Source organism: Aricia agestis, chromosome 8 (genome assembly GCF_905147365.1).
Source record: "Aricia agestis chromosome 8, ilAriAges1.1, whole genome shotgun sequence".
Taxonomy (NCBI): domain Eukaryota; kingdom Metazoa; phylum Arthropoda; class Insecta; order Lepidoptera; family Lycaenidae; genus Aricia; species Aricia agestis.
The window spans coordinates 8661607-8673754 of NC_056413.1; the positions used below are offsets into that span (position 1 = coordinate 8661607).

Genomic DNA, 12148 nt, shown 5'->3' on the forward strand with positions numbered 1-12148 from the left:
CACCCCTCTGCCTCCCACACTCTTATCTTCATTACGCACCTTTCTTTCTCAGCACGCTGCACGTAGGTTCGGGCTTTCCCCGAAAAGCGGGACTGAACTTTTCCCACGTGGGACATTTAATTTTGATGAAAAAATCGGGACGTCCCGCCAAAATGGGGACGTCTGGCAACGCTGTCCCTCATCCACGTGCGGTAAAGGACGGTCACGTGGCTCCGCCCGAGACCCCATTGATAATCCACATTCCACAGTTTACAACGCACCAATACGTAATAGCGATGAATCCGTACTAATATTATAAATGTAAAGGCGTGTCTGTCTGTTACCCCTTCAAGCTTAAATAGCTGAATCGATTTTGATAGAACGTTCTACATAGCCGTTTAATTAATTCTCAATTGTTAATACCTACTTTTAGATATTTTATTCTTAATTATACTAAAAATTATAAAGTTTAACAATTATTATTTATGTATTTACTAACCTTACACTACTCTCCATTGTATATATTAAAATTATTTCTGGAACTTTAGAACTCGACATTCACCATTATTGTACTTATAAACAGTATAATCGATATACCCGTTGTCATAGCGGTGCGTAGACCATAGTTTATCCAAGAAAGCTTACGTAATACTACTTACAACCCAGAGCAGTGGTTCTTTTAAAGTTTTTTGGTAGCGGAACCCCTTTAGGAAGTGTCATTTTTGACGGACCCCAGATAAAAAGGATGCTCTTTGAATGAATTGTCCTCATGCTGGTGTCTGATGACACCTGAAAACAATTTATGTATCGCTCGCGGAGCCCCTTTGCCTTTGCTGAGCCCTGGGGCTTCACGAAGCACATTTTGAGAATAGCTGTTCCATATCCATTCTTGTAGGGTCTCGATTCTCATAGTTCGAAGGTTGTCAGGAGCGCACCAATGAAATATATTATGCTATTTTTCAGGAAGGGACTTTTGAAGGCAACATAATTATCATACCTAAGTCTTAAGGACTTAATTATTCCTAACTTTTGCCTTACGTGATATTTTTTTGTTTATTGACTTACTTTAGATTGCTATTATGACAAAAATAATATAACGTTAAGTATATAATTGTTGTTATTCTATTTAAATGAGCCTGCTGAGCAAACGTACAAAACTCGGAACTGCTTTGACTCTACAATGTTTGTTCGCACCATACGAATGCTAATATTATATTGTACCTATTAATTAATAAAATATGTACATCTAGTGAGCAGGTGATATACACCTAGTTAGTACGTGAGGTAATAGAACGTTTAATTTGCTTCTACTTCTACTAGTAGTTAAAATCTCGAAAAATTACAAAACAAAAATTTAGGCATATTAAGAGCTTTCTCAGACAAAATTTTGTTAAAACAGAATAAAATTTGTCCTATTCTCGAATGAAAATTGAAATTTAATAAATCTTTAGTTACGATTATCGACTTTTGGTTTTGTATGTACCTTGTTTAAAATGAACTGTGTGAATCTTTAGTTACGATTATCGACTTTTGGTTTTGTATGTACCTTGTTTAAAATGAACTGTGTGAAATATTTGAAAAAGGTTTTTAAAAGAAAATTATTAAAAGCTGAAATATTATATGAAAGTCAATAAATAGTCCGGTTAACGAATAACTCAAAAGAGGGTATAGAGGTCAAAATTTTTGGTTTTTCGTCAATAACTAAAGCAAAAAATATATTCTATTATGGCATTAAAGCTTATTAAATTCTCTATAAATTAGATTTTATACAGTTTTTCAAAACTCTCATCCGTTTTCGAAATACACGCTCAGGAAAAGTGAAAATTAAAAAAAGCTTTAAAATTACTAATACTTCATTTGCCACTCATAATTTATAATGAAATAAGTTTTCAATGTTCGTTTTCATCTGATATTAATCTTGGACACCTGTACCGGGAAACTTTGTGAGTGACCGGGAGGTAGGCCCTCAATAATTATTTATTGGAACTTGCGAATATATTAATTAAAATCTTAATTTTTCGTCAAATTTTGTGCAACGAGCCTTATGGTTCTCGACTCGGCCTTCTGTAAACTAGATTATTGTGACAAAAATGTTTTTTATTTACCGAAATGACAAAATATTTTCTATTTACTTACTTACCTGCCATATTGTCTATTATTCCATTAATTTGATCTCGAATGCTATTATGTGCCTAAGTGGTCAAAGTCATTGCATTTAAAAGACGCTCAAGTAAAGGCTAGACATAAAACATTATAAATTACCCTGCCGAGATTTAATATGGCCACCGAGTAAATCTGCGAACGTTAGAAATGAGTAATTAAAGAGTATGAGTGTGCAAAGGAAAAAGGAACGTTTATTAATGTACGGAGAAGGGGAAATTCTCGGCATAAGTTTATTATTTGAAAAAGTTTAAAGTCATAGTCGTTAGAATTGAAATAAAATACAAGATGTAACAAAACTATAGTGATGTGATAATACTATAGAGCGTGGGGTGTCGTGTCCCTTATATTACTTATGGCCTAAAATGGCAATAATATAGGACCGCGCTTAGCAATAATCGGTTTGACACAAATAGTTAACTCAAAGAGGTCATGAGGGAATTCGTCTGCTCGTCTGGAGGGACGTCCTATATCATAATATCCAATGATAACTGATTATATTATAATTTATGGTGTAGGTGTCAATATATAAAATTAATTGATTGTAATGATACTAATATGTATTAGGATTTGGGATCATAAAAATAATTTTGTATTGCTTAAATATAAATACAGATCAGAGAAATTGATTCATATCAAGCAGATGGGATCTTCATAACTTGGACTGGTTATGACAAACCGGACGATACTTTTCGACTTCCATTGATGTGACATAACCCGACTAAATAATTTTGGTCCGCCAATATGCCTACGAATCAATTTTCTTTGATTTCCAAGTCGTATTACTATGAACTGATGAATGAATGAAAGTCGTAATATGAACCAACCTTAGTCTATTTATAGAACGAATGAATCCGCTCAAATGTAGTTTAAAATAATAAATTGTTCGAAAGTAAATCAAAAGTTGAAAATATAGTGAGCAATTTGTGAAAGCGCGAGCTAACGAGTGCGAACTCTTGCTGCAAACTCACTTTGAAATATTTTCTTAATGACAACAGGACATTTAGCCAACAACCACTTATTAAATTTCAAAGAGCTCATTTAATATAATAAGCTCTTAGTCGTACCTTTTTTCACTAATTAGAGCTTGTTTTAATCGTTTAAATTCATTGTTGGAAACCCAATTTCAGTGTAGTGTTGAAGTCACTAGACAAGGGTTTCTAGTCTGAGTAATCAATTTTGTTCTCTTCGCTTTTATTAGATATATATAAAATTGTATTGAACTATATTTTCACTATTTGTGAATAGACATAAACATAAAAACTGAACGTGGGAGAGCCATGCTTTGGCACGAATGGGCCGGCTCGACCGGAGAAATACCACGCTCTCACAGAAATCCGGCGTGAAACAGCGCTTGCGCTATGTTTCGTCGAGTGACTGAGTTTGCTATTCCCTACCCTCCCCTATTACCCTATTCCCTCTTAAAAGGCCGGCAACGCACCTGCAGTTCTTCTGATGCTGGAAGTGTCCATGGGCGACGGAAGTGGCTTTCCATCAGGTGACCCGTTTGCTCGTTTGCTCCCGTTTTTTCATAAAAAAAAAATTTGATTGAACATAACTCGTGCGAACAAAAATTTCTCAACTAAATTAAATTATTTGCATATTTGCGATATTATAGGAAGGAATTCCTTTGTGAGCAAATCGTTTAAGAGAGGCAAAGGTACAATAATAAGTAACTCATAGTATCTGAAATGGTATCTAAGAATATTAAAATTCCTTCAAGTGACACTTAGGCAATAAGATTTTTGTGCATATTATTCATAACTACACTTCACCTGCATATGCATACGGAAGTTGTATTAAAGCTTACTAATCTTAAACATAAATTCTTAACTGATAGCTAATTATGTAAACTGAAAAATTTCAAAAAATTGAAGAGAAGCAAAATTTTATTTCAACGAAAACGTGAAGCTCGTTCCTACTTCATTTCTTCTTTTACAGTATCAACGAGGTAGTGAATTTCGAGCTTCGTTACCTTGCCGTTGTAGTACGATGGAAATAATAAAACTCATACAAATAAATGCGTATACAAGTTGAAGACAGGCGCGGTTCGAAGGGGGGGGGGGTCACAGGGGACATGACCCCCCCCCCCCCCAAATCTAAGATAAAATTGAAAAATCTCTAAATCTTGCTAAATAATAAAAGGAAATTTCTAACTATCCCCTAACCACCATTTCGTCCGACCTTAGACAGCTGCTGTGAACCCAGAACCGTCCGAGGGCGTAGATAAAAAAAAATAGTGTAGTGACTACTGAGTGAAGTCAGTGAAGTGAGCCCCAAAATTTCAGGCTGCGACCGCGCCTGGTTGAAGAATTTGTCTATATCTATATTAATATAAAAAATTCCAAAATTTTTACACTTAAAGACACTTTGAGTACTGGGAAAGGTTTTATGTGAGAGAGCCAGGCTTCGGCACGAATTGGCCGGCTCGACCGCAGAAACACCACGTTCTCACAGAAAACCGGCGTGAAGCAGCGCTTGCACTGTGTTTCGCCGAGTGAGTGAGTTTACCGAAGGCCCAATCCCCTATCCTATTCATGTAACCCATAAAGTTAATATATTTAAATATATATTAACTTTATGGGTTACACCTAGTATAATTAAATTAATGTGTTCAATATTGAAGGATCTTTTAATAAGATAATTATTATTGACAATATATAATATTATTGTTGTTGTCACGTCATCAACAATATAAATAAATACTAATGCCTCTACAAGCACTCTACGCTTTCGTAGCGCTGCTACGAAAGTTGTAGAAGACACTCGACAGCAGAAAATCAGTGCAGCAACTTGCTGCTTATGCTGAGCTGTGGTCCATTTTTGTGAGATCACACAATATAACGTAAATTAATTACTGTACTGTGTCCTGGTTCTCTCGTCCTTATGAAATAAGGGGGCAAACGAGCAAACGGGTCACCTGATGGAAAGCAACTACCGTCGCCCATGGACACTCGCAGCATTAGAAGAGCTGCAGGTGCGTTGCCGGCCTTTTTAGAGGGAATAGGGTAATAGGGGAGGGTAGGGATGGGAAGGGAAGGGAATAGGGGAGGGTAGGGAAGGAAATAAGGTAGGGGATTGGGCCTCCGGTAAACTCACTCACTCGGCGAAACACAGCGCAAGCGCTGTTTCACGCCGGTTTTCTGTGAGAACGTGGTATTTCTCCAGTCGAGCTGGCCCATTCGTGCCGAAGCATGGCTCTCCCACGTAAGTAAATATTGTGTTGTGTGATGTGCAAAATAAACTTTTCTTATTTTTAACTTATTACGTTGCGTTGCCGGTTGCGTTGAATAACCGAAACTACGTTTGTACCTACGAATATAGCTTGGTCAATCTTAATTTTCAGCTCAGTTATAAATAATAAATCAGAAAACTTCACTAGCGCGATTCTGAACCGTAGTGCTAACTAGTCCAAAAAAATATTTATAGCCTAACAGTATTTATTACCTCTTAAAAGGGAGAGCGTATTCCCTCTGCGGAGCGGCAACGCACCTGCAGCTCTTCTGATGTTGCGAGTCTCCATGGCCGAAATTAGTTGCTTTCCATCAGGTGACCCATTTGCTCGTTTGCCCCCTTATTTCATAAAAGTAATTGAATCTCAAGCACGTTTAGCTATAAAATACATCAAACACATCCAAACGCAGACGGAGTCCTGGAAACTAATTAGTGTAGAGATGGAACCCTATTTACAAACGCGATTGGGCTCTTTACTGTCCCATTTTATGATATACCTACAGGATAATTCCAGATTCATTGTGTAGTATCATACTTTTGATTACGAATACAATAGCTCTCGATGTTTGATGTCTTTCATTTCGAATTATATTTTGCGTTTCGATCATTTTTTGTTGAAATTAAGTTGTTAACTCCTTGGTATTGAAAGTCCTCTCTGGCTACCTGTTTGACTTATTGGGAATTGCTTAGTTGGCTTTGCAATATTTACTTTAAGAGTGATTTGGTATTAGTGCTTTTGAGATTAAAACTGAGTTACAGAGTGACCGTTGGTTATATAACTCTTGGCAAAAATTTGATAATATGGCGTATAGACAAGCAATGATAGCAATAGACTGACTTTTCCAGCGTAAAAATACAGATCTCTACAATCCACCGATGTACCGCTAAATCAATACAGCCTTTTGTTTTAACGAATTGCGATCTAAGCTCTTCTGCCATACTTTACTACGTCGCAGGTTAGAATTGTATCGTAAAAGTGACGGAAGCGGCCTCCAAATAAAATTTACTAAAATATAATATTAAACTTCATCAAAAGATGTTGTATTTTGACGTGCAGCTAAGTTTAGAAATATACTTACGGCTATATCAAAGGCACCGACCTCGCATACTTCAGAGATTCCGCCGCCTTTGTGCAAAGCGCCTACATAGCTCAAATACTCTTATTAAAATTAAATAAACCGACCGCACCTAGAGAGAGCAAAGAAAACACAGAATAATTTAACATTTTTATTGAACATAATTTATACTTTGTATTAATATACTATTACATTTTCTACGTTTTAAAAGCTACTAGAGTTTCCCACTACGAGTTAAAATAAATAAAACTACTCTGTACATACAAATCTACAGATAGAGACTAGACAAGTTTTATATATAAATAATTACATTTGAAAGTTTACCCCTAATTTAGTATCGTAGGTGGGTGGGCATTATAGAGGTAAATAAAATTTGGCACAAACACTTCTAATACTTATTTGAATTTCGAACGTCGAGCTGGACGACCCTCGGAACACAAAATAATAACAAAAGTAATCTTAAAAACAAAAGTTGCAAACCACGGACGGCGAATCATTTTTGTAATAAAGCTAAAATGTCATCGTACAAAAAGGCAGAAGTACTTTTAAATGAAACCGAACGGAAAGACAAACGCTAAGAAAAGATAAACAGAAGTGGAAATATTGTAAAATTTAATATTCAACGAGCGTATTATTTGCTCGGAAATAAATTCCATTAATTAACTAAGTAAATGAGACAAGTTCAGGGTTCAAATGAAACGCGCGTCCCCCAGCCGGAGCGGCGTACTGCTGAGAGATTTAGTCGTCGTAGTGTGATGATACCCGGTCCGAGTCAGCCCAGAAACCTGAAACAAACACAACTATAAGCTAAGGTAAGCGAAACTCGGTCTTATCCGACTGTGGTGTATGTAAAAAATCGGCCAAGTGCGAGTTGGAATCACGCACGAACGTACCAAATACCAATAAAGAACAAAAATAGGCAAATTTGTTTTGCATGGGATTAATATTTAAATAATTATTTTATTTTAATTTTATTATTAATTAATAATTATTATTAAAGTGCAAATGTAATTAAGGATTTACGAGCAAAAAAGGTTAAAAAGGTCTACAGGTTTTATTAGATTGTAGCCTTACCACTTTTTGCTACAATTTAATAAAACCTGTCGAATCGAACACTTATTAGGGTTCCGTACCCAAAGGGTAAAAACGGGACCCTATTATTGAGATTTTGATGTCTGTCCGTCTGTCTGCCTGTCTGTATGTCTATCTGTCTGTCTGTCTGTCTCCAGGCTATATCTCAAAAACCGCTATATAAATATATATTGAATTTTTTTACAGATTGTGTATTTCTGTTGCAGCTATAACGATAAATAGTAAAAATAGAATAAAATAAATATTTAAGGAAAGAAATCACGTTTGCTGTAGGGGAGCCCCTTTTACAGAAAACGTGATTTTTTGGCCTTTTTCTCTATATTCACAAAATACTTAATCGTATTAGCACTTTAATAGTTAAAAATAAAATTAAAATTAAATAAATATATTAAATACCCCATACAAAAAAAAATTGCCCGTTTTTCGCTCTTAGGGTGGGTTAAACCAACTTACTTTAATTATAACTGTAACTATAACTACAATGCAAAATGTCAAATCTTTGGTTAAAGCCAAAAATAGACGCCATAGCCTTGAGCTCGACAAGTGGCAAAAATAGGAACTAACGCTGTCATCATACAAAAACGCCATTTTTGACAGTTCTCCTTTACCAGCAGCGCCCCCGCCCACGTTCATTTCAAGCCTATTGTCGGACCAGCTGTCATCTGTCAAATTCTGTGGTCAAAGTTAAGGTTAAAGTTAAAGTTAGTTTTAACTATAACCATAACTTTGACAATAACTGTAACTTTAACCACGCCTCTGGTGCAACCCACCCTTAAATGGTAACCCTTCGTGCGCGAGTCCGACTCGTACTTGGCCGATTTTTAATAAGATTCTATTTCTACACCTCATTTAAATAACTTGAAATCGCTTTTACATTATAATGACGATGTCTTTTAACGGAAATTAAATAATAAACGATGACAGTTTTGAAACTGTTCATTTCTCACTCTGCAAACTTTAAGTCTGCCATTAACAACTTATTGAAACAATGCAAAAGGCTAAATTATTTGTGATATTAAAACACAATAAGAGTTCCGTTTTTTGCCATTTGCCTCCGGAACCCTAAAAATGTAGGCACACGTGTTTAACATTAAAAGGGATAACTCGAACAAAATAAATATAAGCGTATTATTGCACGTTTTGGCGTTATTATGTTATATATCGACGGAAATGAATAATTTATGGAGCCGATAAACAAGATAAAGGAGTAAACTTTGTATTTATTAACATTAAAAGGAACGTTTTTTCTTGAATATTTGTCTTTTAGTAAGATCTACAGTTTTAAAAAAATATTTTTATTAAGACAGAGGTTTTCAAAATTTTTTGGTGGTGGAACCCTTAACTAACCCAGTCATGTTTCTGAACTTGGCTTGCAATTTTATCATGTTACTAGATGTCCCGGCAAACGTTGTTTTACCATATAAACTATTTCGCCCATATTATTTTATTGACGTGACTAAATAAGACATAAGTATGGCACCATGGCAACGTCCATCGCTATGCCGTCGCACAAACAATGGTTGCCGTCAGTCTCGAATTGCAATAATTTACTATTATTTATTCAACAAATGCACTTTTCAATTAGCCAGTAGCCGATTCTCAGACCTACTGAATATGCATATAAAATTTGGTAAAAATCAGTAAAGCCGTTTCGGAGGAGTACGGTAACTAACATTGTGATTTGTGACACGAGAATTTAATAAGTAAATTTTAGAGCTACGTCTAGCTTAATATATATTTATACCTTTTGACGAAATCTATATAACCAAGGGAGTAATGTAAATGTTTTTGACTAGTGCGTCGAGAATTTATCGAGTTACGCCGGTCACAGCTGACATGATTATTCGATCGTTTAATAAACCATCATTTACATATTCTATCTTATTTAGTTTAATACTATCTTCTTTTTAAATAAAAATGAAATTTAAATTTTGTTAGTCTCGCCAAAACTTGTGAACGGCTGAACCGATTTCGCTAATTTTAGTCTTGGAAGTCCAGGGAAGGTTTATATGAATAGGACATAGTAATACGAAGTTTGCCGGGTTATCTAGTTTTAATTTATTAAATAGGTAATTTATTTGAGCTACTCTTGTGTTAGCACGAGCAAACATTGACACACGAGTGATTACCGTCGCTTGTGGTGGCATAAGCGACGGTAATCACTTTCCAGTAGGTAATTCCTTGGCTCGTTTGCTCTGAATAACTTGATATGCCAAGCAACAATTTCTGAACCGGTGGTAGGCCTCATGTAGATACGACGTTCTAAAAGTGTTAGCTTTGTTAACCTATTTAGAAATATTTTAATTTTGATTTTGAACTGTACATTTTTTGACATGCAAACTATCCTTACTCAAAGTATCATACGGTTAACGGCCGTTCCCAATATTTGATCTATCTCTGGTTTCACCCTACTAGAGATAGGAATAACTCACAATGTCTCTAATGTCTAATGTGAGCTATTCCTATCTCTAGTAGGGCAAAACCTGAGATAGATCAAATATTGGGAACGGCCGTTAGTGATGTTGTGGTAAGAGTAAGGAGACAGACAGGCATTTATAATATTAGTAAAGATAAGGAAAATACCAATAATAAAAACATACCTGTAATAATAGTCGAACTAATATTTCAAAGGCCAGCTCATACTCATTTATGTTATTTCTCCGTTTTACAAGGAAATAGTGGGTGTATTTGGACAATATTCTAGTGGTATGATTGACCGTTATAAAAACATTCGTCAAATGAGAACTAGGTCATGTTTTACGAAGCCCAGGTTTTCTGTTCGTTTGGGAGTAGGATAGCGGAATTGATACTTCACATCTCCGTTTCCGTCGACAAAATAGATTTTTCATTTTACTGTTTCATTGTTTTTTTTTTAAATACGGGGTTATTACATACTTACCTACCGTATTTTTTTAAAATCTTCTGTTGGTATTCCGTAATGAAGAAAGGCTAATAGATTCGCGTGTAATGTAACATTATAGATTCGACTTTGAGCATTCAATAGCAAGTTGACTTTTGATTACTGATGTAATGCTCGACTCTGTAACGTTACATTACAAGCGAATGCTCCCGGTGAGGGAGCATCTTAAGATAATTTTATCGTAAATATACGAGCAATGACTCGCGCTTGGCCAATTTTTTTATAATATTAATTATTATTAATATATAGCTTAATCCAGGATCAGAAATATCCAGTCGCTCGGGTCCCCGTACCATAGGCGTAGGAGCTTAAATACGAGCAATATTAGTTAAAATCGAAAAGTTGTTTTTATTCAATTTAATACTGTTCTGCAAATCAAAGTAAAAAGTTAGTAAGATCAAAAATATTATTTATATTTTACAGGTTGGTGGGTATATAAAACGGACATTCTACAGTTTTTTACTGAGAGTCGGTGGTACAATGTCTGTAAGCAAAAACAAATCTTTCTTTGTGAAGCGCCTGAACATGTCAATTGTCAGTACAAAGAGATCCCAGAATTTTTGTTCCGAAAAAATGCGGCTTATTTGGTTGGCTTTTTTGGTTATTATGTATGATAAGTACCTATTATTGAACGTTCAACCTACTTCATGCCTGAGATTTATTTTATGATTATTTTATCAGGGTACCTAATATTTTACTGTATGATGTACATTTTAAAGGTGAGGCCACAATGCTAAGGGGCGTTGCCGTCATCGTAGCTTTGCCGTTGCTGCCATCGTAGGAACGGAATGCATTTAATAATATACTTAAGAGTCTTAAGTCTTAGGACTCTTAAGCGACTAACCCAAAATTGACGATTTTATAATTCATTTTTATACTTAAAAAGATGCCCCGAATTGTTTCATTTTCTAAACTGCAATCATATTTCTAAGAATTTGATGTGAGCGAAAACATGATGTCTTAAAATTTTCTCGATAGGAAAAAATCACAAAGATGCATCTAATTTTCACGAATTTCACATATATTTTCATAACCGTGCATTAAACTAAGTTTATATAAAACGCACATAACTACACATAACACATTGTATAAAATTATATCATTGAGAAACTGACCTGGCGGATTTTTAAAATGGTGTATATTTATTTATTTATTTAATAATTTATCGAGTTATTAAGAAAAAACTAACTCGGCGATGATTCCGCGTCGTCCTATTTTCACCTGGCATAATATAAAAGACGCGCGTGAGTGTGAGGAGAGAAGGACGATGATTGATTTTTGCGTTAGTCGCCTTCTTAAGTTACGGCGATGCACAACAACGTACGTACCGTCTTATAAGACGGTGACCATTGAGATACTATAGTACTTTATCTATACAGCCCAGCGAGATCACCTTGCCAGGGTCCTTTCTGTCGTTGTCATATTATTTTGTCATTTGCGTTGTCACGTGTCGCCCCAACGCAGCTATTTGACATAATATTATAATGAGTTATTCAGTTCCGATAACACAACGCACCGCATCACACCGAAGCATTGTGGCCTCACTCTCGGCACTTTATGTGGCGGTTTAAAACTATTTTAAAACTTTTACTGCCACCGTATCGTAGTTAGGTACCGTCGTATGCAAAAGGTCGGAAGTCTAAAAATATCGAGATAAAGTGCATAAAGTTATTTTATTACGCTGAGT

The 12148-nt window shown here is 35.4% G+C and overlaps 1 protein-coding gene across 2 annotated transcripts in view; it reads right to left on the reverse strand.

The window, feature by feature from the left end:
- Window positions 1-6651: 6651 nt before the first annotated feature.
- LOC121729301 (diuretic hormone 45) overlaps window positions 6652-12148 on the reverse strand; it is a 77756-nt gene continuing 72259 nt past the window's right edge. For both annotated transcript variants that reach the window (XM_042117771.1, XM_042117772.1), the window contains exon 6: window positions 6652-7234. In XM_042117771.1, coding sequence (XP_041973705.1) covers window positions 7188-7234 — 47 coding nt within the window. In that variant the 3' untranslated portion in view covers window positions 6652-7187. The remainder of the gene's footprint in view (window positions 7235-12148) is intronic.